The sequence below is a fragment of the Marmota monax genome, unplaced genomic scaffold, assembly GCF_021218885.2.
Source record: "Marmota monax isolate L192 unplaced genomic scaffold, Marmota_monax_Labrador192_F-V1.1 WCK01_AAM20220418_F8-fsc00237, whole genome shotgun sequence".
Taxonomy (NCBI): domain Eukaryota; kingdom Metazoa; phylum Chordata; class Mammalia; order Rodentia; family Sciuridae; genus Marmota; species Marmota monax.
This window is the reverse complement of record NW_026694627.1, coordinates 1,809,719-1,837,480: the sequence shown is the minus strand read 5'-3', so window position 1 is coordinate 1,837,480 and position 27,762 is coordinate 1,809,719. Positions and strand designations below refer to the sequence as shown.

At 59.9% G+C, this 27,762-nt stretch overlaps 1 protein-coding gene and 1 long non-coding RNA gene across 6 annotated transcripts; one reads left to right on the top strand and one right to left on the bottom strand.

The window, feature by feature from the left end:
• Positions 1–319: 319 nt before the first annotated feature.
• Positions 320–26,380, bottom strand: Rasa4b (RAS p21 protein activator 4B). Of its 4 annotated transcripts, none has more exons than XM_058572234.1 (22): positions 26,215–26,380; positions 21,862–21,918; positions 20,147–20,260; positions 19,743–19,804; positions 18,510–18,639; positions 16,314–16,395; positions 15,273–15,404; positions 14,924–15,015; positions 14,309–14,392; positions 13,483–13,600; positions 13,126–13,276; positions 12,871–12,935; positions 12,497–12,609; positions 12,126–12,318; positions 11,823–11,960; positions 11,190–11,334; positions 10,760–10,929; positions 7,225–7,362; positions 6,057–6,192; positions 4,807–4,927; positions 930–994; positions 320–855 (listed from the first exon to the last, which is right to left on the bottom strand). In XM_058572234.1, exons 1-22 carry the CDS (start codon positions 26,277–26,279, stop codon positions 734–736), a joined length of 2,493 nt encoding a protein of 830 aa, XP_058428217.1. In that variant the 5' UTR covers positions 26,280–26,380; the 3' UTR covers positions 320–733. The 4 variants fall into 4 exon arrangements, with proteins under 4 accessions (XP_058428217.1, XP_058428218.1, XP_058428219.1 ...); XM_058572235.1 differs by having other exon boundaries at positions 7,225–7,359; XM_058572236.1 differs by lacking the exon at positions 7,225–7,362.
• LOC124078148 (uncharacterized) lies at positions 11,325–15,868 on the top strand. Of its 2 annotated transcripts, XR_006846824.2 has the most exons (4): positions 11,325–11,586; positions 11,815–13,204; positions 14,265–14,401; positions 14,787–15,868. It is a non-coding gene; the product is annotated as an uncharacterized LOC124078148 (long non-coding RNA). The 2 variants fall into 2 exon arrangements; XR_006846823.2 differs by having other exon boundaries at positions 14,265–15,868.
• Positions 26,381–27,762: the final 1,382 nt, after the last annotated feature.

Sequence of the window (27,762 nt, the reverse complement as noted above, 5' to 3'; positions counted from 1 at the left end):
TGACAGCCCCCAGCGTGGGCAGCCCCCAGCGTGGGCAGCCCCCAGCGTGGCCAACCCTGAGGTCCTACAGCATGGCCTGGGTGCAGGAAGAGGGGTGGCCCTGCTGTGCAGTCTTCAGGACACTCTAGGCAGGGGCTTCTGGGGAGTCGGCTTCAGGGAGACTGCAACTGGGAAGGGCTGGGACCTGTGGGGGCGGAGGAGGGGACCCAGGAGTAGAGGGGCTCCTGCCCAGGTGGGGGGGCAAGAGTGGGCAGAGAGATGCACAGAGGACCTGTGGCAGCCCTGGCTCCCCCCAATGCCCACTCCAAGACCCCCGAGCTCTGGCAGTCACAGCAGTTTATTGTTGGCTGTAGGGCACCTGGTGCCCTGCTCAGGGGCCAGGCAGTGGGGGGACAGGGGAGCCGCAGGGGTCATGGCCATAAGCGAGGGGGCATGGGGGGCATGAGGCAGCCTGGTCTTCTGGGCCTGGACCCCCCCACCCCAGGGCTGTCCTGGCTGGGTCTGTCCTAGGCAGGACAGGAGGGTCCCTGGAGAATCTGAGCTGCAGAGGGCATTAGGGAGTGGCCGGGCCCTCCCAGGAGCCACCCAAGTCGCCCAGACTTCAGGTTTACCATGAAGGGCCAGAGACCCACCAAGGGGGACCAGGCTGGCCCCCAGTGGGGGAGGCTGGGCACAGAGCCCAGAGCACAGCGTCGTTTCCAAGCGCCTGGCAGGTGGGGGCTCCACGCAGGCCTCACGTCTGCAGCTCCAGGAGGCGGCCGGGCTCGGAGGGGGGCGGCCCGGGCGGGCTGGCGCTGTGGGCCTCCCGGAGGTCCTGCAGCACCTGGAGCAGCTCACCCAGCGGGTCTGTGGGGGCTGCAAGCAGACGCAGCTGTGAGGGCGGCACTCAGGGTCTCGGGTAGACACGAGTCCCCGACGGAGAGACCTACCTTCACCAGAGCCCGCGGGCACAGCATCTGCCTCTGTGTCCCCACTCAGCTCCCGGTGCTTCTCCCTGGGGGTGGGGGGTGAGGGCAGGTAAGGGTCAGTACCACATCCCACCTGCTGGGAAGGCCCAAGGACCCCACGTGGGGGGTGGGGTTGACTCAGTCTATGGGGGGGGACAGGTCTTGGGCCCTGGTCACCTTCCAGTTTGCCTCTTCCAACCAATCCCTCCCCTGCCCCAAATGTGGGTCAACCAGAAAGGTTTTTTGTTTTATACTAGGGATTGAGCCCAGGGGCACTTAACCACTGAGCCACATCCTGGCCCTTTTTTGTATTTCATCAGAGACAGGGCCTCACCGAGTTCCTGAGGCTGGCTTTGAACTCACGATCCTCCTTCCCTCAGCCTCCCAAGCTGCTGGGATTACAGGCAAGCCCCACCAGAGGCTTTTCACATACCACTATCCAAACCTTGTTGCTTTGCCTTGCAAGGCCTGCCTATGAGGACACTGCCAACTGGGCCTGAAAGTCCCCTAGTGTCAACTGGTCATGAAATGATGTTTTTTTGGTTTGTGCTGGGTGGAACCCAGAACTTTCCACATGTTAAGGGTTTACCTCAATCAGAGCTATACCCCAGCCCTTAATCTGCCCCCCAAGTTCCTTGCTCTTAATATTGACATGTTGTGACACCTAATGAGTAGTAATAAAATATTCTACACAAAGTGGCTGTCCACCTTACAGCCTGCTTTGTGAAATGGTCTGTCAGCTGACCCGGTCACCCAGGGAGTGTGTGACCTGCCTTGCTCTGGGGGTTCACAGATGCACACTGTCTCAATTGGACTGTAAGATTGCCGACCCTGAGTTCCTAAAGGGACAGGACACAGTGATAGCCGCAGTACAGTTCCAAGTCCCATTCTCTGTGAGCTGGGGAGGGGCGAGCAGCCTGAAGCACCTCACAGGCCTCCCAGTCCGTTCTGGGAGGGACCGTCCCTCTGCTGGGTCTAGAAGGCCCTGGGATGCCCTCTGGGCCCTGCAGGGTTGGCCCCGCATGCTGTCCTGCTCCTCTGGGATGGGCATGTCATCTTTATGCCATGTTGTCCCTGCCTGGACATCCTTCTCTGCTCTGCCTTCTGCCAGACATCACAGACCAGCTCCAGTGCCGCCCACCACCCTGCCCCTCCGTGTCTCTGAGGGTCCAGTGTCCCTGGCACTGCTCTTGCTATTGGAATTAAGGAGAGAATGAGTCCTGCCTGCGTGTTTCTCACAGTGTCGTCAAGAGACCGTCAAGGAACAAGGAATAAGGACCAAGGAAACATCACTCGGTTCAAGGGTGACAGGTCCCTTGGGATAGGAAACATATCACTCGGTTCAAGGGTGATGAGTCCCTTGGGGTAACGGGTCAGGGGAGGCCTCTTTGACATGGTGGCATCAGAGTATAGGGATGGGCAAGTGAACACTTGAGAAGAGCCTTCAGGCAAAGGGCACAGCAAGTGCAAAGGGCCTGGGGTGGGGGTGGAAGATGAGGCTGAGAGGGAGACTGGCCAGGGCACATGGGACTCGGTGGCCATGCTGATGACTTTGGTGTTTAAGTGCGTGGGCAGCAGAGGCTGTAAGCAGGCAGTGCTATCCTTTGTTCCAGGTCTCCGAGGCCCGTGCCATGGGTTCTCTGGAGAGCAGATCCTGGGAGGCTGCCAGGGAGACAGTGGAGAGGCTCAGGCCAGAGGGAGAAAAGGGGTTAGATCTGGGCTCAGTGAAAATCAGGAGGACTTTCAGAGGGTGGATGCAGAGGCCGGCAAGGCAAGGGATGGCCCTAGAACTGCAGCATGCACATCCAGAGGGCGGAGGAGAGGAAGGAAGGAAGAGCCCAGTGGGGTGAAGGCAGGATGGTGTCTGGACATCGACACGGAGCTCAGGGACCACTGGCCAGGGACGTGACTGACAGCCACAGGCAGAAGGCAGGCCCAGGTGAGGAGGAGGAGGAAGAGGAGGCCCGGGCAGGGAGCTGCCAGCTGCCAGGTCAAGAGGAGGAAGACAGAGCGTGGCCTGATCTGGCTATGTGGCGGTCACCTGTGACCTAGACAAGGGCAATCTAGACAGAGATGGGGCAAAGCCTGACCAGACAGGCTGGAGAGAGAGTGTAAGGAGGGGATGCAGGGACATGCAGGGTGGCCAGGGCAGCCAAGCAGTGGACTGCCAGTGTAACCAGGTCCTAATCCTTGGACTCTGGAAACGTGACCAGACAGGACAAAAGGGACTTTGCAGATGTGGTCAAGTGAGGGTTGCAGAGGTGGGGGGAGGAGCCTGGATGCTGGGGGGGGGGGCTGTATGTGGTCACAAGGGTCCTCAGAGGAGGGAGGCAAGGGGGACAGAGAAGAGGACAGGAAGTAGGGGCTAGATGAGGCAGCTGAAGGGTAGGGACAGGCACAGGCCTGGGTCAAGTGGCTTTTAGAAGCTGAAAGAGGCCAGGGATTCCCCCTCCAGCCACCAGGAGGCGCCGGTGCTGAGGACACCCTGACTGCAACCCAGGGAGAGGGCTGTACTTCTGGGGTCCAGAACCCAGAGAAGGAACCTATTCCTTTCAGTCGGGTTGATGAAGTCCCCAGGAACTAACGCAGCCTGGCACCGTGGACAGGCAGCTGGTCTTAGGTCTACTCCTGGGTTAAGCGGGGATGGTGGGGCGCTGACCAGGGACGGCCGAGGGTTCTGCAGTTTACATGGGGAGGCAGGAGGGTGGGGGTCAGGCTGCAGCAGGGGGCTAGTGGGTAACTGGAGAGCCACTTCCCAGGGTGGGGTGAGATCAGTGAGGAAGACACTGCTGTCACGGTCACTGCCCCAGGTTGCAGGTCAGGTGACTGCCCAGCAATTCCCATGTAGAGCCGCCAGTCCCTACTCAGGGCTCAATCGCAGCCCAGGGCCAGGCAGGCACAGGGTCAGGTTCAATGGGGGCAGAAACAGGGGGTGGGGTGGGCCAGGGCCACACTGTCAGAGAGCAGGTGGCCACGGAGACAAGACTGCTGGGGACAGGCAGCCCTCAGGGAGCGAGTGCCTCTAGACAGATGGGGTGAGCTCGGGGTTCTGAGGGAGGGGCTGCGTCCTAGAGAAGGATGGGGAGGCCCAGCCCCACTGCGGCCAGGGGGTCAGGGCGGAGGGTGTGGGCTAGGTGGCCCCATCCTCAAACACCCGCATGGCCCCACCCTGGGAGGCCCCTCGATGGGGCCCAGACATCCTGTTTTCAACTTCATCCTGTCTGGGCTGGGATGCGGCTTAGTGGGGCACTTGCCTGGCACGTGCCAGGCCCCCACACCACACACACACACAAATTAAGCATCTTTCTAATCAGGGCTGAGAGCCATGGATCAGCAAGACAGCCAGGAGCTCAGAGCTGGCCTGTGTCATGGGGCCACTGTGATCTCCACCCAGGGCAGGAAGCAGCCATGGCCCTGACCCTTAGGGCCTAGGAGAAGCCGGCCTCCTGTTTCAGAGAGGCCCTCTTCAGACACGGCTGGGAGAGAGGAAAGTGCTGGTCCCCAGTAGAAGAAAGGTGGCCAGTCCCCACAGAGCAGCAGTAAAAGAAAGGTGACCAGCCCCCACAGAGCAGCGCTCAGCCCGACTCCAGCCTCGGCCCTGGCCCAGCTCATTCCCAGGATGCACCGCTCTGTGTGGGACCTGCTGCCCCTGACCAGGGACCCCCAGTTGCCCAGCCCCCTGTGGGACTGCTGCCCCCAGCCGAGGACCCTCAGGATGGCCAGCTCCGCGTGGGACCTGCTGCTCAGCAAGGGACTCCCCCAGGATGGCCAGCTCCCCATGGGATCTGCTGCCCCCAGCCAGGGACCCCCAAGACGGCCAGCTCCCCTGGGACCTGCCGCCCCAGCAGGGCCTCCTCACCGCAGCACGGCCTCCACACCCAGCAGATGCCGGTAGACGAGCTGGGCCTCCAGGTCATGGTCAAGAGGGTCATTCCACTCCTGCAGGGTCACCCGTGACCGGGTTTTATCACAGCCCCGACCTGGCAGCAGGGGGAGGGCAGAGTTACTAGAGAACCACCAGCCACTGCCCGGTGGTACAGACAGGGAAACAAGGCCCTGGGAGGGACGGGGCTGGACGCGGGCAGGGCCTGGTGTGCAGGGCCCAGGCCCTCCAGGTCCCCACCCCTCTGGCTGCCGTGGGCCTGGGCTCCTGAACCACGGGCTGAGTGGCTGGAACTGGGATGCAGGATCCAAGCCAGGGAGCTGTGGCTTCTGGAAGGCCACCTGCCCAGGGGACTAAGATCAAAGTGAGGGGGCCCCAGGGGCTTTGAAAGAGCCAACCCTGCTACCTACCCACAGTCCCAGCTTCTTCCCTATAAAGTGGGACACTGGGCCCTGCTTCATGGGCTACTTCACCAATGACAGTGTTGTTGCGATGGTCACAGCCACAGGTCAGGCCAGTCGGGTGGCCACTCATGCCCTACTAGTGAGCCACAGCCCACCCACGGCTCAACTGCAAGCCCAGGGCACGGCTGGCACAGGTGGCTGACCTCTCCTGTGCTATGGCCGGGGGCTCCAAATGCTGAGGCCACCGTACGGCAGGAGGGGGTAGGGAGGCCCCTGACGTTCCTGAACCACTCTGTCCACCAGCGGAGCCTCTAGCCCCATGAGACTGTTAATTAAAATTAAATAAAATTTTTTTAAAATTTAAAACCCCGTTCGCTGTCCTCCCTAAACACATTCACTGCTCAGCAGCCGTGTGCTGTGGACACGCACCACTTCCACAGTCACCCAGGGTTCTAGATGCCCAGGGCCCAGTCCCCGCCTCCCCGCAGCTCTGGTATCAGAGCTGTGCCCACTTGGGTGCCCTCTGGCATCAGGAACAGGGGACTCCTCTTCCTGCTGTGCAAGAAGCCTCTCTGCAAGGGCAGGTCCCCAGGGCTCCCTGTTCCAGGAGTCTGGGAAGTGCTAGGTTAACCGGCTTCCAGGGCAGTTCTGGAGCTCTGAGGTCCCTCGGAGCCTTGACCTGTTCACCTCGTAAGCCACACACATCAGGTGTCCCAAGCCACCTGGTCAAGGAGCCCTCTATTTCCAGAGCACCTGGAGAGCTGGCTTTCCTCGGGTTGATTCCCCTCCACAGACACAGAGCAGGGCCCGGGCCCCGCCCACCTGTCTTATCCTTCTGGTGGCAGCAGCTCCACTTGTCCCCACGGAAGACGCCAGGGTGGTAGGTGCCCAGCAGGCCACTGTTGTTAACGCTCACCTTCCGCAGCGCAGACAGCCACTGGTTCAGCTCGTTCACACACTGCAGGGACACAGGCCCAGAGTGACCGCTGGCCCAGAGTGACCACAGGCCCAGAGTGACCACAGGCCCAGAGTGACCGCCACAGGAGGCCCGCCCTCCCCGGAGCTCCTGGGCCACCTGGACACCATGGTTCCCATCTGCCCACAGGCAGCTTGGGGACAATCAGGGAAGGCCAGCCTTCCCCACAGGGTCACAGTCACGCCAGGCACTCTGGAGCTGTGCTCCTGGGTGTTCTGGGACCTGCTAACTGTGCACAGTGGCCCTGTCACCACTTTTTCCCTGTGGCTCTGGACCCTGACCCAAAAGGGAACCCCAGAGGGCAGGGCCTGTGGGATGAGTCTGTGAACCTCCCCTGCGTTGGCCCAGGACTGCTGTCCCAGGAAGAAGCCAGGGCCCCTCACCTCAGACCTCCTGCTTGTTCCCTGTGTCCTCACCCCAGACATAATGTCCCTGCTCAAATGTCACCTCCCTGATGACCCCACATACAGCACAACCGCCCCAGTCTCAGAGTCCCTCAGTCCCCCCTCAGTCCCCCTTCCAGGCTCCATTGCCATGGACATTTAAAATATTCATTTAGTGGTCCACCTCCTCCCCTGGAATAGAAGCGGGAACCTCTTCATCAGCCACAGCATCCCTGCACCCAGAATTGTGCAGAACCTAGGAGATGCTCAATAAATTTTGTAGGGTTTTTTTTGGGGGGGCCAGAGATGAAACCCAAGCCTCACACATGCTCAGCACGCGTTCATCACTGAGCTGCACCCCAGCCCTTTTGTTTGAGTCAGGGTCTCCCCAACTTGCCCAGGTTGGCCTTAAACTTGCGATCATCCTGCTGCAGCCTCCCAAGTTGCTGTGAGAGCAGGGGTGCACAGCTAAGCTCGGTTCCATCAATATTCTTAAGTGAATAATGACTTAATAGGGCCACCCAAGACCCCACCCGAGATGCCCAAGCCAGACATGGGCCATGGTGCCCAAGGACTCAGACCCCAGAACAAGTGCACACCCTCTCTCCCTGCACCCGCCCCGGGGCTGCACCTTGCACTGCAGGTAGGCAGTCTGAGGCCGGCCGGCCTCGTCCGTGTAGATGACCTGCATGACGTGTGAGCTGCTGAAGCTCTTCTCCTCCACCTTCTCGGCTGCCCGGATGTTGGCGAGCTTGATAAGGGTGCTCTTCTAGGACAGGCAGGGGAAGGGGCTCAGGGCCGGGCGGGGCTGCTCCACTTCCTGCCTCTGGACATCAGCCTCCCTTCTGTAATCCCAGGGGTTGGCATGGGGGACCAAGTGACGATTGCTCCTAGGGCCCAGTGAGGTGAGCAACCTCAGCAGGACACAGCACCAAGCTGTGGGAGGGGAGCAGCCTCGTTCCCAGGGATTCCCAGCTGGCCCTGGAGGGTGGGGCTCGGGAACGGCATCTGGACCCAGCATTGCCAGGGCTCTGAGGTCCCACACAGGCTGTGCCTCTGCACTGATCCATGCCCACCTGCTATCCCTGGCTCTCAGTCCTTTCCTGCCCCGCCCTGAAGACACATGCATGGGACAGAGAGAAGCTGCAAATCCAGATAACCACATCCCTGAGGGGTCCCCAACCTGCCAACGCCAAATCTCCACTCCCAATCTCTCACCCCAGCTCTGTTTTTTATTTGTTTGAGACAGAATCATACTATACTTCCCAGGCTGACCTCAAACTTGTTGGCCTCAAACTTGGAATCCTTCTGCCTCAGCCTCCCGAGCAGCTGGGATTACAAGTGTGTACCATTGCACCAGGTTTCTCCCTAACTCTTGAGTACCCTCCCATAAAAATTCACTTGAGGAGGGGCTGAAGTTGTGGCTCAGTGGTAGAGCACTTGCCTAGCATGTATGAGGCACTGGGTTGGATTCTCAGCACCACATATGAATAAATAAAATAAAGGTCCATCGACAACTAAAAAAAGTTAAAAAAAAAAAAAAAAAGAATTCACTTGGGCCCCACAATAATGCCTAGCTGAGGTGTCCCCCCTGAGGGGAGGCTGTGGGTAGCAGTCCTGCACAGGGATCCACAGGACACGCCCACAGAAAGGCGGAGCTTTATGCCAAGGAGCACAAGTTGGCCCAGACTTGAGGACAGGATAAGGTTTTGTTGAGGATATGGGAACTTCAGGGGCACCCCAGGGATGGTATCTGCACAGAGCTAAAGAAACTGGCAAGCGGGAGGCCGGGAGACCAGAGGAGACCTGCTCAGAACAGAAGGGTTGGAAAAGTGCTGCAAGCAGGGACAAGACAGGCAGATGCCCAGCATGTGACGAGGACCACAGCGAACGGCAGGTCAGAGGGCAGGTGTGCAGACATCGAGATGCCATTACAGTGGAATATTATTCAGCCCCCAAAATGAATTCTGTCATTTACAGCAACAAGGAAGACACTGTGTTAAGTAAAATAAACCTGGCACGGAAAGAAAACACCGCATGTTCTCTCTTACATATAGGGAAAAAAGAAGCCATTAGAGTGTGGGGGGGGGTGTGAAGAGGAGCCGGATCCGGGCAAATACGGACACCTGCTGCCACAGAAACAGAATGTGGGCTACTGCAGAGGCCACTATGATGGAGCATGCCCCCGTCACCTGGTCACCTGGGGACCCTCAGGAACAGGCCCTGAGGTTCTGGCCTGGCTCGACCTTGAGCACTGGGTTTATCAGTGTGACCTGAGGAAGAAATGGAGAGGACCTGAGCCAGCTAGAGCCACGGGCAGAATTAAACAGGACCAAGCTTATGAAGGAAAAAATATTAAGCCCCGCTCTTCAGTTTTTCTTTCCTGAAAAAAAAAATTACCCGAGTCTCAGAAGGTTGAGTTTGAGTCTATTGTGAGACATAAAAATAACAAAAGAGCCAAAGCAATACTAGTAGAGGTATGAGAACCAGAATCAGGGAGGGGATTATCCAGTCTGCTCTTCAGTATTCAGTTAACAACTGTGTGCACAGTTCCAAATGCCACAGTCCAAGAGGGAACTTGGCAATGAAGTATGCAAGATATGGAAAATGGGAAGAAAGCTCAGGGGTGCTGGGATTCCAGAGACCACACTTTGGTTTACACTCTCTGCTACATTAAGGCAGAGTCGTCGAGCCAAGACCAGAGAAGAAAGCAGACTTCAGCTCAAGGTAAGCAACTTTCCAACAGCTGCCAAGACAGAGAAGGCTACATTTACTACAGTGAGCTCCCTGTCATCATCTCGGGTGCCAAAGTCTTTTGGGTATGCTGGTGGGGTGACCCGTGACCCACACGGGGTTGGATGAGACACTCTTCGAGATCCCTCCCAGAACTGAGATGTGGCAATTCTACACCCCTGCCTCTTCCAGGGAGCTGTTCCTGATTGTCCCAGCCTTCCTCTCTAGCAGTCTTTGTAAGCCCAGCCACCATGTGGAATCTGGCTTGCTCCTGCTTCAAACACGTCCCCAGAACTCCAGAGCATCTGTACCACTGGTGACCATGCAGTCAGCAGCATCGTGGGGAGGACAAGGGTGCAGGGAGACAGACGTATGCCACACCTGATCATGTGGCTTCAAACAAGTCCCTCTGTGCTTCTGAACCCAGGTTTCGGTAACTGGGAGTAACACCGGCAATCTGGCCGGGTTGGAGAGGAAGACTAGGGAGGTGTGGGATGACAGGGCTGACCACAGCGAGCACCTCCCAGAGCGGTCACCATGAGGGCCGTGAGGGCTCCTCACTACTGCTGATCCCTCAGGGAGAGGTGGCTTCCCCAGGAGGCAGTCAAGGGGAAGCCCTATGCAGGGCAGAAATGACACCTCCTGTGGCCTCAAATGTCTCATCGAGCCACCTAACTGTCAAAGGCTGATAATTGACACAAATGGGGACCAGAACGAAATAATGCCTACAAGGCAGGATCTTTCAATTCTGGAAGTCAAGAATCATTATGGTAATCTGGGGGTCTTTGGTAGGAGAGATGCTGGGCCCCCCAGTCAATTCCTTGAGAGCAGCAGGTGATCATTTCCTTCACCTGCCCCAGGCACACCCACCTGCTCAGGGCTGGGTATGGCACCCCCGCTGGGGTTAGGTGAGCCATCAAGGGGTCAACAAATCCATTAGAAAAGCATGCTCTCAGCCCTTCTTGGGAGGAGGTTAGGACCCTTGGAAACACTGTCTCCTTAAATCTCAGCAAGCTGGCAAGTAGGCACGATTATCCCAAATTTACAGGCTGAGACACCAAGAATCAGAGAGGTGACACTTCTCCTATGTACACAGGCTAAGCAGGGCTGGATGCCAGAACTTCAAGCCTCCCCCGGCTCCTCTCAGAACCTTTAGTTCCTCTCTGCTTTCCCAGAAACACCCCTGGAGCCCCCCAACCCAACCCAGTGCACCTGACCCGGCAGCCAGGGCTGAACCCGCAGCCGCTGCCGCTGCCTCGTGCCTGGGGGCAGAAGCCTCCATCCTCCTCCGCCTTGACTACCTGAAGCCCAGACACCAGATGCCCAGCTAGCCTGGCTTCCTTCTCCAGGGCAGGTGGTCCCTGGGGTGGGCCAGGGACGGGCACAGGTGCCTCTTGTCTTCTAATTCCTCGCCAGCCTCCCTCCTTACCCACCTTGGAGCTGGGCGTCTTGGCGAAGCTGAGGGCTTCGGTGGTGAGGGAGAAGTGGAGTTTCTTGAAGGAGGAGGACGTGAGGGGGCCCTTGCCCTTGGTCCTGTGGATGAAGAGCGTCCCCTCCTTCACAGGCGGTGCCTGCAAGCTCAGGGTTCGCTGCAGGTCCAGCTCTGCAGCCGGGGAGTAGGGCGGAGCAAACATGAACACGAGGCTGTGGGCGGGGCCACGGGCGGGGCGGGGCGGGGGCAGAACAGCAGCAGGCGGTGCTACGAGAGATACCAGCCACCATGGGCGGGGCCTTGGTCCCGGGGCGGAGCAAACGAAAGCGGTAGGTGGGGCCGCGAGGCACAGGCAACCGTGGGTGGAGCCACTGGCCTGGAGGCTCTGGCGGGGCACAGAGAGCGGAGGCCGCACGCAGAGCAGGACTCACCCTCCTTCTCCTCTATGTCCACAAGCTTGGTGATAAAGTCCTTCAGCTGCGCCACACCCTGGCGCACGGTGGGCTGTAGCGGCTCCATCCAAGCTTCTTTGGCCCTGGAAACTGGCGAGTCCATGTTGCCCACGTTCTGGACCGCCTGGGGGGTGACAGCAGGAAGGACCAGGCTTCGCGGGGCAGGGACCTGACCACTGTTCCCCACCCAGGTCAGGCTGTAGAGGCAGAAACAGCAGAAACCCTGCCCATGGGCCCACCCTCGCCCTACAGGGGATCAGGGGTGAATGGATCATGGTTTGGAACCTGATAATTAAGACCATGGAGCCCAACCTATTGGCCTTCAGGCTTAATATCAGACTGCTGCACTTGGTGGACAGACAGGTGCAGCCTGGGGGTAAGTAGACTGGGTTGAAAGGCCTGATTCACCTGACAGGCCTCGGGTTTCCTCTGTCCCTCAGCAAGTCATTCCCTTATCTGTGATATGGGGCTCAGTGGGGGTGACCACGAGAAAGCCTTGTAAAGCCCAGTTCCATGAATGTATCAGGGCCAGTGGGGGACGCACTGTGGTCCAGGCCAGTGCCCCTATGCTGTATTCAACCAGCCATCCCGCCTCTGTCCACAGGCCCGCACCTTGGCCAGCAGGAGCAGCGTGCGGCTGGTGCGGGCGTCCGCGTGCCGCTCCCGCAGGTGAAAGAGCTTGGGCGACATGATGGCAGGAGAGAAGAAGCGCAGGCACAGGAAGCTGGTGACTGCGATGAACGGCACGTTCTGGAGAGGTTTGGAGAGTGGGGGCTGGATTCCCCCTGCCCGGGCTCCGGACAGTCCGCTCCCTTTGGCCCCGCCCCGCCTTCGGCCCCACCCCTGCTCCGCCTCCGCACCGGTTTCTTCCCCGCCCCGTCAGCTCTGACCCAGTCCTGCCGGCAGGGGGCGCACCTCGTACTGGGCGCTGGGAAAGCGCTCGCGCACGCGCCGGAAGAGCTGGCGGAAGGTGGCGCGGATCACCGCTGGACAGGCGCGAACGGAGCGGCAGAGCGCGCTCAGCAGCGCCCCTAGGTGGGCGCGCAGCGTCTGTGCGCTCTGCTCCAGCACCTCGGCCTCCGTCTGCGGGCGGTGCAGCCCTGAGCACCTGCGAGGGCCGGGGCAGGTGGACAAGACCGCCGCGGTCAGCGCCCGCACACGGACAGAGAACACACAGATGGGCAGAGCAGCATCCCGTAGGCCCAGGCAGAAAGAGCCGTAAACACACACTTGCAGAAAGGCAGATTCCCCACCGCTGCGCCCCCAGGTATTCCCACCAGCCTCACCCTACATCCTTAACTTCCACTTTGCTGGGGTCGAGCTCCACGTACTTCTTCTCTTCAAACACTCTGTCAATGATGGGGCCCAGGACGCCGTGCAGATACCGCATCCCTGCCACCTGGGGGCCACCACGAGCCGCACTGGTCAAGACTCCCGGGTCCAGCTGCCCACTATCTCCCCAGCCACTCCGTGCACCATTTGCCCACAGTATCCACCCAGGATGGGGCCAGGTGCACAACCAGGTGACTCAACACACTGCTTCTCATAAATGAGTGAATGGAACTCTTATGCTTTTGAGGGCACAGAGATAAAACTGGCCTTTCTGAACCTTTGTGTCATGTCACCCACAAGATGAGGATGGTATACCAGGTAGCCTCACCTTCAGAAAAGATTCCATGGACTTTGAGGCCAGAGAGTTGCTTCGGAACAGCGTGTTGGCCTCACCTACAAGCAGAGGTCCCAATGGGCAGAGGGCTGGAACAAGGCTTGGGGGGAGCAGGAGAACAGAGGACCTGGTGGCTCCTGGCCACCTCCCACCCTGTGCCACCTCTGCTCTCGCCCTCTCCACTGGACCCATCAGCCTGCTAAGAAGGAGCCCCTCCCCTGTCCAGTGTCAGCTCCTCCCGGGCCTCACTGGTTCGCCCCAGCTCCAGCTGGAAGAGCAGGTCCAGAAAGTCCTTGGCCAGCCCCTGCCCCAGGAAGAGCTTGAGCAGGTTGGTGGCCACCTCCTGGCGACGGTCTGTGCTCGTTGTCTCCTCGATGATGGTGATCAACTGTCCTGGGCCCTGCAGCAGGCAGCAGGGGAGGAAGGGCTGGGAGACCCCCAGGGAGCCCAAACCCTCCACTCGAGGACCTCAGAGCATCATGGCAAGGGTGGCTGGGCCCTGGACACTGGCCAGCCCCATGCTGCTGCTCTGCAGGATGGGTTTAGGACAGGCAGGGCAGGTCCACTGGCCCTGGGCCCGCCCACCTTCCCCCAGGGCCCCCTCACCTGGGTGCCCAGCTTCACCTCCCGGCACAGCAGCTGCACCAGGGGCTGGTAGCAGCGCGAGGGCAGCACCACCTCGTCCCGCAGCCGCACCTCCAGCTGCAAGGAGCCCAGGCTGCCCCTGGAATGGGTGGCCTGTGACCTCTCCACCAGGGAGGCAGGCCACCCTGGGCAGCAGCCCCCCCCCGGGCACCCCCCCCAGCCCCACCTGGGGACTTGCCTCCTCAGGACAACCTCACAGTCTCTCTGCCCTGCCCTGCAGTTGCCCTGCCCCTGGCTCTGTCTGCCCTTCTCTCCCCAAAGCCCCTCCTGCCTCAGTTCTCAGGGACTCCATCCTTCCTCAAGGCTAGCACCCTGCTGCCTCAGACTCCTGCAGCCCCCAGGCTTGGCTCAAGTGGGCACACCAGCCTCCTCAACCTCGAATATGTAAACTCCTCGGTGGGGCTGGGGGCAGCTCAATGGCAGAGCACTTGCCCAGCATGCACAAGACCCTGCGTTCCATCCCCAGGATCACAAGAAACTCCCAGAACAGCACCTTCTCTCTCTCTCTCTCTCTCTCTCTCTCTCTCTCTCTCTTACACACACACACACACACACACACACCCACACACTCCTTATCCCAGAAGCAAATCCCCAGGCCCCACGACAACCTGCCAGGGAAACTGAGGCTCAGGCAGCTTAAGCAAGTTGGCACAGGAAATCTGACCTCTAAGCATCTTTGCTCCGACCCTCCTGGTGAGGGCACCCAACGAGGCTTAACCTTCTCCATGTCCCCCCACACACAGCCCGGGAGGTCAGTAGGCTGCGCTGGCCAGAATACACCCCGCACCTGGCAGAAGCTGTCAGAGGAGACCCTGGGCCCGTTCTTTGGAAATGCTTTGGGCTGGACACACACCCGGCCACCTGCTCCTTCCTGTTAAGGGTATGCATGGAGGGGGGCATGGGGGAACTTCTGCAGGGTGACAAGGCAGAACCAGCCAAGGGGTGCAAGTAGGCCAAAGGACTTCCTGGGCAGGGACGCCAGATTTAACAAAATAGCAACACAAGACAGTTAAGTTTGGAATACCCCATGGTCATTCCTGCATCATCTGGAATTCAGTTTGCCGGGGTGTCCTGTCTTCTCTCTGGCACCCTGTCCCTGGAGAAGCTTGGGGAGGGGCTTAAGGCTTATGGCTCTGAGAGACTGACTCTAGGACTTGCACCCTGGTCTGAGGCCTGCAGAGAAGCCCTTAAAAGGAAAGCGTCTGAGGGCTTGTTCTAGAAACTGCCAGAGGCAGGACGGCTGTGTAACCCTGAGCTTGTTGCAGGACGGTGGGACAGGACAGGCGGTGGGTCCTGCTGGCTGGCAAGGACTGAAGGAAGCCTTGGCTGAGCCCCCTGCCCTTCTCCTGCCTGGTGGCCAGCAGCCAGCCCTCAAATCTCAGACCCGCCCCAGGGCACTCACCCGCCTCGCTGGCTCTTAGACTGGTCGGGCTGCAGCCGGAACCAGCCTTCCTCTTGCTGGGCAGCATACAGCCTCTGCATGTTGACCACCACCTGGGGGCAGGACAGGCGGGGGCTGGGACACTCAGGCCCCTCCCTCCCAGGTACTGTTCTCTTGGGGGAAGGGCACCTTCCAAGGGCGCCTGAGCACCAGCCGCAGTGGGTGGGGGAGCTGCTGGTCCTGGGCTTCCTGGGCGCTCCTCTCTGGAGAAACTGAGGCAGGTCCCTGAGGGTGGGATGGTGGGAATGGGCGCCGGGTGCTGCCTGGGGTGTGTGTGCGCGTGCTTGCGTGGGGAATGGAGGGGTGTTACCTTGCCCAGGAAGTCATTTCGGCTGACGAGGTCCCAGTCCCAGGCCTCAATGCACAGAGCCTCCGCAGCCCCCTCCTCCAGCTCAAATTCAAATGTCTCGTTCCATCTAGGGTAGCAGGATTTCTTCACAACCTGTTCAGAAAGGGGCAGGGGTGGGGCTCCCTCGACAGGGCTTCCGAGGCCCAGCCAAGGGCAGAGTTGCCCTGGACACTGTCCCTGGCTCTGTAGTAGCAGAGGTGAAAACTTCCTGTCCAAAGCCAAGCACAGTGGTGAGACACCTGTAATCCCAGTGACTCAGGAGGCTGAGGCAGGAGGATCACAAGTTTGAGACTAGCCTCAGCAACTTAGTGAAACCCTACCTCAAAATAAAGAAATAAATAAAAAGAGAACATGGCTCAGTGGTAAAGTACCCCCAGGGTTAATTCCCAGTACAAAAACAACAACAAAAAGCAACCTTCTGGGCTGGGATTGTGGCTCAGTGGTAGAGTGCTTGCCTAGCAGGCATGAGGCGCTGGGTTCAATTCTTAGCACCGCATATAAATAAACAAAAGATCCATCAACAACTAAAAAAAATTAAACAAAAAACAACCTTCCTGTCCAAGACCACCCATTTCACAGATGGGGAAATAGAGGCCCAGAGTAGCAAACAGAATTGTCCAAGGCCACACAGCAAAACAGAAATGGCACTGAGAACCTGTATCACCCTCCCCCAGGTCTGTGCCCACTACCCTACCATCTCCTGGAGGTGACAAAAGGAGGATGGGAAGCTGTGGCACTTCTAAGAGCACCCTCACTGTGCTGTCTTGACTGACTCTCTGCCCTCTCCAGCATGGCCAGGCATGAAAGGAGCTGGCAACAGAAGGGCTGGGACCTGTTCTGTCGCCTCAGAGGGGATGCCCCACGTCCCTGAGCCTCATCTGGAAACTCCAGTTCCAACCTGGCTTCTCAGATGGTGGAGAGGGGGCGGGTGGTGAGGGCAGGGCTGGTGGGGGAAGAGTCCCTGGGCCTCCCCGGCCCTCCCCAGCCCACCAGCCTCCTCACCGAGGTCTCCTGTGTCCGGCCGTTGTAGTGCACTCGGACAAAAGGGTCAGATGCGCCATTCCGGTCCTTTGGGGCTAGGTCCCTGATGGTGGGATAGGGACAGTGGATCACCCACCTGTCACCTGGGTCTGCTGCCCCAGCTTGTCATCGCCTCGAGGTAAACACACCAGGCTGGAAAGGCTTGGGCTCATCCTGTCCCTGGCAAGCCGGCTGTGGACAGCACCTGTCCCCTTTCTGAGCTCCTCTTGCCACAGCGGTCACCCCCTGTTCCCCACATGGCCAAAAATGTCCCATGGTGGAGGCCACGGCTCCCTCTGACTGGGCGGCCACAAGCCAGCTGCTGCACCTGACTCTGGGGTGGGGTGGGGGGAGTGAAGCCAGGTCAGGCCCCACCCACTGTTCCCTGGGCAGTCCTGGGCAGGGGCCCCGTCTGAGCCTGTTTCCTCATTAGTAAAACGGAGAGGATGAGACCTGCCCCACTGAGGCCTGACGACGGCCCCCTGCTTGAGGTGGGCGAGGTGCAGGCCCCGTCAATCACCCTTTCCTCTCTCCATAGACGGATCTTTACAAAGCCCAAATCTGGCCCTGGCGCCCCTAGTGGAAGAACAGAGTCCACCCTTCTTCTATCTGCTGTATGTTTTAGTTTGAAGCCTCTTAAAACTGTCTAAGGAGCTGGGGACGGTGGTGCACACCTGTAATCCCAAAGGCTTGGGAGGCTGAAGCAGAAGGATCTCAAGTTCAAAGTCAACCTCAGCAACTTAGCGAGGTTAATTTTAGGCCCTGAGCAACTTAGTAGGACCCTGTCTCTAAAAAAAAAAAAAAAAAAGCCTAAGGGGCTGGGGTGCGTGCAGCTCAGGGTACAGCGCTTGCCCAGCCTGCTAGAGGCCCCAAGCTCCATCTCCAGAACTGCAAAAATGGAAAACACAGCTCTAGTAGAACCCCGAGGTTTGGCCTTGAGATTCTGCCCAGAGCAAGGAGAAAATGTTCTGTTTCCCTGAGCTGCAAACCAGCCTTCTCACGCTGCTGCCTCGGGACTCCATGAGACTCACTGAGGATAGCAGGGAACAGGTCCCCCGCCCCTGGCTCTCAAAGGGGCTGGGACCACCACTCCCCCTACCAGGACTTGCTAGGAAGCAGCGACACGGAGCCAGCCACTGGGTCCCCCACAATCTCCGAGAGGAGAGGGCTGAGAGAGGTGGTTTTGGAGAGAGGGTGGGCCGGGGAGAAGGGCTTTGTGATTCCCATTCCCAGGGATAGGGACTGGAGCCAGGGACAGCAGCCTGGGATTCCAGGGCTCGCGGCGTGTGCGTGCACACACATGTGGGCACCAGTGCCCCAGACAATCTGGTGCCAGGCAAGGCTGGGAATGGAGGAAGTGGGTGGGCAGGGGCCGGCGGGTGGGGAGGGAATGGGAGAGCATGGGGGTGGCTCTGCCCGAGTCCGCCATGTCCACTGCCCCAGCCCTGGGGCCAAAAATAATGCAGGGGAAACCACAGGATGCCTGAGGTGTCTGTCACCCAACCCCCCTCCCTGCAGAAGAGACATTTTCCTGGGGTGGGGGACCCTCATTCAGGATGCTAGCTAAGCTGCCCACTGGCCCAGGGACAGGGGGACTCCAAGGAGAGGGTTTGGAGCCAGAGGGGAAGCCGCTACTCAAGGACCATGTGTGACTCACACCGGCCCCAGACAGGAGTGGGGCCTGCAGCTAAAAATACCGTGGGGGCGGGGGGGGGTGGCCCTGCCACAGGTGACTCAGGCCCACAGCCATCCAAGCCACTGTCCCTCCTGGAGACGAGCGTCCCTACCCCAGCACACACACCCCATGTGGAGATCCTCAGCAACTCCCTCCTGCAGGACCCAGGACCTGCACCTGCACACTGACCAGGCCAAGTTCACGCTGGGGTCAACCAGGGGCAGCCCAGCCTCAGCGCTGGAGCATCGTCCCCGGCACCCCCATCCCTGCTCCAGGGTGCCCGGAGCTCCCTGTCAGAACACTATCCCTTCCCTGAAGGGCCACGCCCCGGGGTGGAGGTCACCCAGGTGACATCTTTGAGTCAGGAAAGCAGCCCCAGAGCCTCTTAACAGCAAGCTCTGGCGGGAGGCGGCCTTGGGACCCAGGCATGGAGCAGGGGAGGCGGCCCGCCCTCCACAGTGGGCCCAGTGTCCCAGGCCCTGTCCCCCTTCCCCACACCTCACCTGGCCTCCAGCACAGAGCAGCGCAGCCGACGGGCCGGGGTCCCGGGCACCACCTCCAGCCGCAGATGGATCTCGCCCTGCACCTCCTCGTCAGGGTCGACCTCGGTCAGGTGGGCCCACCCGGTGAAACCTGAGGGGCTGAGGCTCAGCCAGGGGTCTGGCCCGTCCCTCCACCCTCACCTCAGCCTCCAGGGTCCCCTGGGAACCTCTCAGACACCTGTGAGGGACACAGCTGTCCCAGGACAGCTGGAGAAACTGAGGCCCACACACTGAACAGCAGCAGCTAGGATGGGAACCTCGGTGGGCGACCTGGGGCCTGCGGACTCACTCTGCTGCCATCAGCACTGGGGGGTCCTGGCCCTGACTGGTCAGGGGCTGCCTTTCGGTCCTCACTTTCCCCACCTTAAAATAGGAGGCAGAAGCTCCTCTAGGGCTGCTGGGGGGATCTGAAGCACAGGCAGAGAAGTGACAAGGGTCCCCAAGAACAGCATCACTGGGCACGTGGACCCCAGAGGGGCTGCTGGGGCTGCAGCAGAGGCAGCCTCTGGCCTGGCAGGTCACAAGGCTCCATGAGTCAGCAGAGCCGGCTGCCCCCACAGGCCTGCCCGCCCCAGGCTCACAGACAGGAGCAGGTGTGTATGGGGAAGCCAGCAAGGGGGTCACAGGGACTCAGACACCCAGGAACTCCTCCTAGTTTGAATCCTCACATAAGCCCAGAGAAGGCAAGACCTGCCCACGGTCACACAGCAAGGCTGGGGCAGGGCTGACACCTGGAAACAAGGTCTGCATCCCAGAATAATCCAAGGGGTTCTCCAGCCTGGATCAGCTGAAGGCCAACCTCCCCAGGCTTGGGGCAGACTGCAGACGGAGGGGACCCCATGACGGGAGAAGCTGGCTCAACCGAGGAAGGCTCTGTTCACCTCGGCAGCAGAGTATCAGGAGTCCCTTCCTCTGCCTGCACAGGCCTCCGGTCCCACCACTGGCAGCCCCTCTTTGCCCTAGGGGAGGTTCTGTCCCAACCTGGGGCCCAGGACATAGAGCCAGGGGTGCAAAGGATGGCCAGAAGCCCAGGCTTCAGAGAAGGATGACAATGACTCTCCCTGAGCTGGGGACGTGTGGGAGCCCCCAGGGAAACCTCGCAGTGGGCAGGAGGCCAGGGCTGGGCAAACCAGTGGAGGCAGGGTTGGGGGACGGGGAGGCAGGAGCCAGCGGGACTCCCTCTCTGGATCTTACCCTTCGGGAGGGAGGCCAGGGTGTCCCTTGTGAGGCAGACCTTGCCGATGACGTCGTCCCGGCTACAGGGGGAGATGGAGTCAAAGCCAGGCAGGGCCGTGGTACCTACTCCCTGGGGGCCCAGAACCCCACCCCACAATTTCAGGGCCCTGGGGGAGTAGTGAGCTTGGGCCAGTGGAGCTGGACCTGACCTGGATCCCGGGCATTCTCCCGGGCACATGATGCCCCTGCCCGTGGACACCAAGTACACCCACGGAGGTGCCTACCCGTGGCCCAGGCCCGTTCCACCGTCACACCCACTGCTCACTGTGCTCACCTGCACACACGCACATGCACAGGCCCTGCCTCCTCTCAGGCCCACAGTGGCCACCTGCCAGCCCAGCTTCAGAGCCAGACACACCCACCTGAGTGCGTCCTCGTCCAGGACGTAGAAGGCCACGGCGTGGAAGGTGGGCGGCAAGTGCACTTGATACTCCTCACCCCAGAAGGGGCACAGGGTCTTCCACACAGTGGCTGTCCTGCAGGAGAGGACCCTCAGCACTTCCCAGGCCACCTCCCGCTCGGGGCAAGGGCAAGGCCACCCTCTTCACAAATTCTCCCACCCCAGGTAACACAGGCTGTGTTGGACGTGTCCACCTCTCAGCTCCCACTGTCCACCACCAGTCTGTACTCCCTGACCTTCCTCTCTGTCCTGGATGGGACCCAGGACATTTATGTATGGGACTAGTCCCACAGCTGGGAGCAGACGGCCTCAAGTCACATAGCAGGAAGCCTGGCCAGGCACTGTGGTGCACACTATGATCCCAGTGACTCAGGAGGCTGAGGCAGGAGGATTGCAAGTTTAAGGCCAGCCTCAGCAACTTAGCAAGGCTCTAAGTAACTTAGTGAGACCCTGTCTCAAAACAAAAACCAATGAGGGCTGGGGATGTGACTCAGTAAAGTGGCCCTGGGTTCAATTCCCAGGGCCAAAATAAAAAAAAGTGTGGTGGGGGCTAAAAACCTAGCCTCCAGCCTCACCCAGCTCTGGCCGAACCTCTAAGATCAGCGCCTTCAGCTCCTGGGACTCAGCAGGGCATATGACTGAGAGGCCTGGATGGAGGCTGGGGTCACCCCCTCCCAGGCTGACCACTTCTCAAACCCTGTGGACTCTGGGGCCTTGGTTTTCCTGTCTCTGCTGAGACCATCAGAACTGCCACGCCCCTGTCCCTGCTTTCCATCCATGGCCTGGAGAAAGGCTGGGCCACTACTTGCAGGTGGGGAGGAGCTGTGAGTTGGTGGCCTTGGCTGGGGTCAGCAGTGGCCACTCCAGTGTGCAGAATAGGGAAGCCGCTCTGGCCACAAACTTAGAGGCAGGAGCCTGGGTGAAGGAGGGGATGGACGGCAAAGACCCAGCAGACAGGCAGGACATTGAGGAGACCCGGTCCTTCTGGGCCCAGAGGGAGGCAGGCCTCACTGGGGGACAATCACAGGAAGGAAGGGCCCAAAGTCAGAGCGAGGATGGGGCAGGGGGGAGGGGAGGGCTCAGCTCCAGTCTTCCAGACTTGAGACCTTGTCAGGCTGTGCCACGTAGGTACTGAGGGGTGTGACCTCGGGAGAGTCACCCAGCCTGAGCCTCAGTGGCCTTATCTGGGTGGGGCCTAATGACTGTGATGCACTGAGAGCTAGCAAAGGCTTGGCTCCAGGCCAGGGGGAGAAGTGCACTCTAAGTGACAGCACTGTGACTCTGCATCGTGATCCCTCTCTTGGGGGCTGTGAAGACTGCAAAGAACAACAGGCGGTCCAGGCCCTGGGTAGGGCACCCAGAGGGCCACAGAGACCAGCACGAGGGTCAGGCATCAGCCAGGCCAGCTACAGGGGAGTCTTCGAGTCTTGTCTTTTTCTTTTTCTTTTGTGTCTCTCTTCTCTTTGTGGCCCTGGGGATGAAACCCAGGGCTCCACACATCCTGAGCAAGCGCTTTACCATGTGCCACACCCCCCAGCCCACAGGTGGCTCTTCTCAACTTCCAGCTGATGTGTCAGGACACAGGCGGGTTGGGGACTCCAGAGCTGGACCTTTCTGGGAGGAGCAGGTGGCTGAAGAGGGAGCTCAGGGGCCCTCAGGATCTGGGCAGGGTTGTACCTGATGATGGGCTCATTGTCCACCTTGACGATGCAATAGGGGTCGCTGCTGCCATTGCTGTAGGAAAGACGGACAAGGGGCAGAGCTGGTGGGCGGGACCTCCTGGGCAGCCCTTCCCTCTGCCAGCGACCCTGGGGGACCCCTGAGGAAGACAGTGCCAGTGAAGGCAGAGGCGTGGCACCTGGGCTGGAGACTAAAGGCTCCTCAGGCCAGAACATGCGCCCACCCTCGCCTGGGAGAGGTGGTGGGGGAAGGCAGGGCCCCGGGAGGCTCCTTCCTACCCACCTCCACCTCGCCCCACACAGTGTCCAGGCAACAGCCCGCCCATGCCAGCATCCCAGCACTCAACATGAAAGTCTTGCCCCTTACTCTCCCCTCTGAGCCTTTGCTGCTACTGACCCTGCTGCTGGGACTGTCCCCAGGCCCCTCCTCAGCCTCAGAGACAGCAAGGGCTCCCCCCGAGTTCTGCCACCACCTCCACTGTCTCCTCCCAGCCCTGGGAGTGAGGCCTTCCGGCCTCCCCCACATGCCAGAGCTACCTGAGGATGGGGACTACTTCTGTGTCACAGGGCCCAGGACAGGGCTTGGCACAAGACAGGGCCTCCCCAGGGGTTCACTGACTGAATGAATAAAGGAGGGAAGGAATAAGGGAACGGTTCCCCAGCCCTATTTGGGTCCCCCAGTCTCAGATGGGTGGGGGGTTTGTAGGGTTGAGAGGGGCCTCCAGCCAGCCCAGGGTGCTTACTGGGCAAAAAGGAGGAAGGTGCCCACTGTCTAGAACTGTCCCTCAGCCTGGCCTCCACAAAAAGGAAGTACATTTATATAAAATCCCGCTGCCACTCGCCAGTTCTCTAAAGGAGTTCTTCCGGCAGAGGACTCCCCGGGGCAGCAGCTCCAAAGGCCCTCATGACCTAGGAAATATCCACCAAGCCTGATTTGTAAAGAATGAACTGCCAACCCAGCACAGTGACCTCCCCTACGCCTTCACCCAACAGCCCCTCCTGGGTGTGTGACCCCAGCTTGCATCTTGCCAGCCCAAAGCTGGGCAGCTCCAGGCCTCAGCCAGGCCCCCGCGTGCCCCTGGGCTGGGCTGGGCTGCAGGCCCCAGAACCACACTCAGAAGCAGCAGGCGGAGGTCAGTTCAGGCTGAAGCCTAAGGGGACCTCTTTGGGCTGTGTCGCATGGGATAGTGTCCCCTCTGTCCTGCTACTGCCTGCTGACCTCAAGGCCCCTCAGGGCAGGGGACCACTTGCTCCACTCAGCTCCCACTCTGAATGGATGCAGGGAGAACGCTGAGGCTGGCAGGCAGGGTGGCTGGAGTGGGCACAGGCTTGGGGGCAGGGGCAGAACATGCACAGGACAGTGCTGACTCAACAACTGGACCAGAGGGGTGGGAGGGGACAGTGTCAAGAGTAGGCTGAGGCCAGGTGTAAGGACCTGGGCCCAACTGCATTGCCTGATGAATTCTTGGTGAATCCTGCCCACGTCCTCCAACTTAGTGAGACCCCTGGGCTGTACCCTCTCCCACTTCTCCTTGCCCCAGCCCATGTCCACTGGCCCCGTCTGGCTCCTTGTGGGCCTCTATATTTAGGGCCTTGGCAGTTTCTAGGCTGGGGAAGAGGAAAGAGAGGGCAAACCCCAAAATAGCCCTGGGCCTGTCCCCAGGGCCACTGGGTGTGGGAACCAGTGGGTCACTGGTCACTGTGGGACCCAGCTCCTGCCCACTGACCTAGGTACCGGGGATGGGAGCCAGCGGGGGGCATGGCTTTTTCAGAGCAGACAGGTTCTGAAAGCTGCTGGTGGTGGAGGCAGCTGTGTTCTGGGCCTGTGAGGTAGAAACTCAGGAAAGGCAGTGGCAGGAGGAAGGGGCAGCTGTGCAAGGAGGGGGTCCCTCTCATACAGGCCATAGCCAAGATGGCCACCAGGGAGGTGGTGAGCTCCCCATCCTCAGAGGTATGCAACCCTGGCTGGCCGGGATGCGGCTCAGGAGATAGGCCCAGGGCTGGTGAGACACTGCAGGCCACCTGCTGCCTCAAGTGCTCACAGAGGCCTCCCAGGATCTCCAAGCCCCTGGGAGCCCTGTAGCCAATGCGCTGCCTGGGATCTTGAGGCTCAGGCCCCAAAACCCCTGCAACCTTGGTCGGGAGAGGGTGCTTGGCCAGTCAGCAGTGGACAGAGTGGCTCACTTCTCTGCTGTGGGACCTGAACCTCAGCTTCCTCATCAGCCAATTCTGGAAATGTAGCTCACGGGGTTCATGAAGGCCTATGGGAAGGTCCCTGACTCTCCTCTCCCACTGACCAGGTCCCTCCGGCCACTCACAGTGCCAGGAGGAATGAGTCACAGTGTCTGCCCTCATAGTTGGAGGGGACAGGCAGCCCCTGAAGGGGTGGCTGCCACACCAAGGGCTGGGCCATGAACCTTGCCTGGGGCACCAGGGAAAGCCCTGGGGAGGAGTTTGAGAAGAGACCTGAAAGACCAGCAGGAGCTGTCTGCAGGGCTCCGAAGGCCACTCAGGAAAGCAGAAAACCCCAACATCAGAGGCAGGGCTTCGAAGGGCGGGGCCCACAGGCGCGGGGTGGAGTTTATGAGATGGCTCAGACCTGGGTGTAAGTTGACAGGTTAGAGCTGTGTACACCAGCCACCTTGGGGAAGGCAGGGAAGAGATGGTGAGGGGTGACAGGAGAGGTGAGGGACAGGGACGGGGAACTGGGTGAGGAAGGATTCTGGAGGCAGAACCAACAGGATGTGGACATCCTTTGCCCAGAGTCCCTAGCTGTGCAGGGGACAGGGAACACCAAATTTGGCCTGCCAGGTGGGCACAGCCCAAGGGCTTCATGGCTCTGGACTGCTGAGAACCCAGAGCTTGGCACTAGGGCCAGCTGCTGGGTTGGGAGGGAGGCGACAGACGGAGGGACTGCTCCTTCCAGCCACCACCAACCAGAAGCAGCCAAGATGACCTAGTTATCAGTGCCAGGGTGGGGGGTGCTTGAAGGTGGGGCCTGGGGGCTGACACCCTTCTAGAGACCCATCTCACAGCTGGTCGGCCTTCCACCCCAACAGACCTCATTCCTAGCCCCCGACAGCCTCCTCCTATTCACAGAAACCCACCTCAAATCGCCCACCCCTCCCTCCCCATTGCCATGGCAACTGCTGAGCTCGGCCTCCTCAGGCCCAGGGGGCCTTGAACTGGAACCGCTCCCAGCGCTGAGCGTGCTGGGAAGCTTACCCGGGCCACTGTTTGTGTGTGCCAGAGAGATGCCCTCGCTCCCCGCTTCCCGCTGCAGGCTCGCCACTTCTCTGCATCCGGGAGCCTGCTGAGGAACCCCAGGGGCAGGAAAGGTCCAGCCCAGCAGACTTTGGACCCTGGGCCTCCTCTGGGATCCCCTTCCCTCCCTCCCTCTTCTTCCAAGCAGCCAGTGCCCCTCCAGCTCTGTGCTTTGCACCTCTCCTCCGGGGGATCGGGCAATCGCAGAGTCCTGAGACAGAAGAGGAAAGGGAGGCTTCCCGAGCAAGGAACTGCCTTCCGCGGCACAGAGGAAACCCCGGGCAGAGCTGAGATGGGGAGCCAGGGGTCCCACAGCTCAGCCTTGGGGCACAATGAGAAAGATGCAAGGGGCCCCCGAAAGCCCCCCAGATCGGGCCAGGGACCTGTCAGCAGCTCTTAAGAGCCCTAGATGCAAAGCCTTGATCTGCTACCTGGAGCCAGGATTTCATGCTTCTGATCTCGGTTTTCTCATCTATAAAATGGAATGGTGAGCCCTGAGTGCTGGGGGGGGCTGTAGGGATTAAATGCATGTCTCAGGCAAAGCAGGGGGCTCAAGCAACGATTACCACCGGGCGCCCACACCCTGCTCATCTTGCACCAGTCCTGGCCTCGAGACCCGGGACAGCCCCTGGCCCCAGCGCCCGTCAGGTACACACTTCGGGGTACTACGGGCTCCGGAATTAGGGAGGAAGATCCCTGTTTCTAGGGGGCACCCCACCTCTACCAGCCACACCCTGAGTAGTTCTCCCTACATGTCACCTCCGTACTGGATTCTGTCCTACCACAGCCCCTTCCTCGGGAGCCGCTCCCCCAGGGCTACGCTAAGCCCCTTAGCGATCCCCGCCCCCTCGTCACTCCCCCAGTGCTCACTGGCATTCTCCCCCTATCGCCACCCCTATCCGAAGCCCGCAACAAATCTTCTCACTGTCCCCATTTTCACTGCCGGTCCCCCTCGGGGGCAGCAGTCGCCACGCCCTCACTACCCTTCCACTTGTGGGCGGGCCGCGTGGACCCCGGAAAGGTCAGGCGTAAGGGGGACAGCTCCCCTTCCCGGAAAGTTGGGGCGCCCACCCCTGGCGGCGCTCACATGTCCTTGGCGGGCAGGTTCTTCCCCTCCACGATGCGGATGGACAGAGAGCTGCGCTTGGCCATCGCGAGTCCGTGACGCGGGGACCTGGCGGGTAGAAGCCAGACGCCAGGGTCCGGGGCAGCCGGCGGGCGGCGGGCCGGCAGGGGAGCGCGGGGGCGGGGGATTCGCTTCCACTTCATTCACCCCGCCCCCGCCCCACGTGCGGGGGGACACTGCGCCGGGCGGACCAATCAGTGGCCGGGGTTTCCTGGTGGGGCAGGGCCGGATCAAGCAGCTGCACTCATTGGCTGTCTGGGAGGGAGGGTGTGGCCTGGACGGAGAAGTCGACCCCTGGCGGGCTCCGCTGTGGAACAGGAGGCACCGCAAAGGTCCGAGTCCCTGGACGCTGGGTCCGTTTGGCAAGTGCCAAAGTGCGCAGTGGGAAGTAGTCTGACTGTCCTAGGGGACACGCGGGCCGGGGAACGGGCGAGGAAGGGGCCCTTACAGAAGCCCTGCATAGGTGTGAATCTAATGAATGAGCGACCGGACGAACTTAGCAAATAATGTCGTGTGTGTGTGTGTGTGTGTGTGTGTGTGTGTGTGTGTGTGAAACTCAGGAGGCGGTGACAGCCTGGGTGATAGCCCAGGCTGCCCAGAGGTTTTTGAGACCCCCCAGACTAAAGATCTGTATTGCTGGGCTGGGGCTGGGGCTCAGTGGCAGAGCGCTTGCCTAGCACGTGGGAGGCAATGGGTTTGACCCTTAGCACCACATAAAAATAAATAAAATAAAGGCATTCTGTCCATTTATAACTACAAAAGTTTTGTTTGTTTGTTTTTAATCTGTTGCAGTCATTTGCTTTGTCTTTGAGCATCTGCTTTGGGAGAAGGGGGTTTTCTCGTTTGTCATTTCATTTACTACTACTGTACCTTCTGCAGTGGGGACCTAGTGAGGTGCTCTGGTTGCAGAGGGAAGATTACTTGCGGGAGGTTGGGAGGTCACACAGGTGGCCCCTGGCAGGGCCAGGCTTGGTCTTCCCAATATACGATGACTGCAGATGTTTCCACTGGGGCACGTGGTCCTTCACAAACACCCAGGGCCAGAGCTGAGTTTCTGGAATTGCCCATCTTGTAGTTCCCTCCCCAATCTGAAGGCTGTTGCCTAGCCCTGGATAGCTGTGACACCCCACCTTGGGACCCCTCCTCTGCATTGCCCTAAGCCTGACCTGCAGATCTGAGTCCCAAACAGCTCTGCCACTTCCTTGCTGGGTGGCCCTGGGCGGCTTCCTGAGCTTCTATGGGATGGTTCCATTTCATCACTTGCAAAGAGATGACAGGGGCAGCCACACCTGTCAAAAACATGCGGGAGATGGTGTGTGTGTGTGTGTGTGTAGGCGGTTTTCTGTTTTCCTGTTTTGTTATTTATACACTACACACACTCTCTACCAAATTCAGAAGTTATTGAAGATTGGCAGTGAAAAGTCCCTTCTCTCCCAGCCACACATCGTCTTCCCCAAGGAATCCTTGTTTCTTACACATCCTTCTGGAGATACTCTCTGCCTATAATTC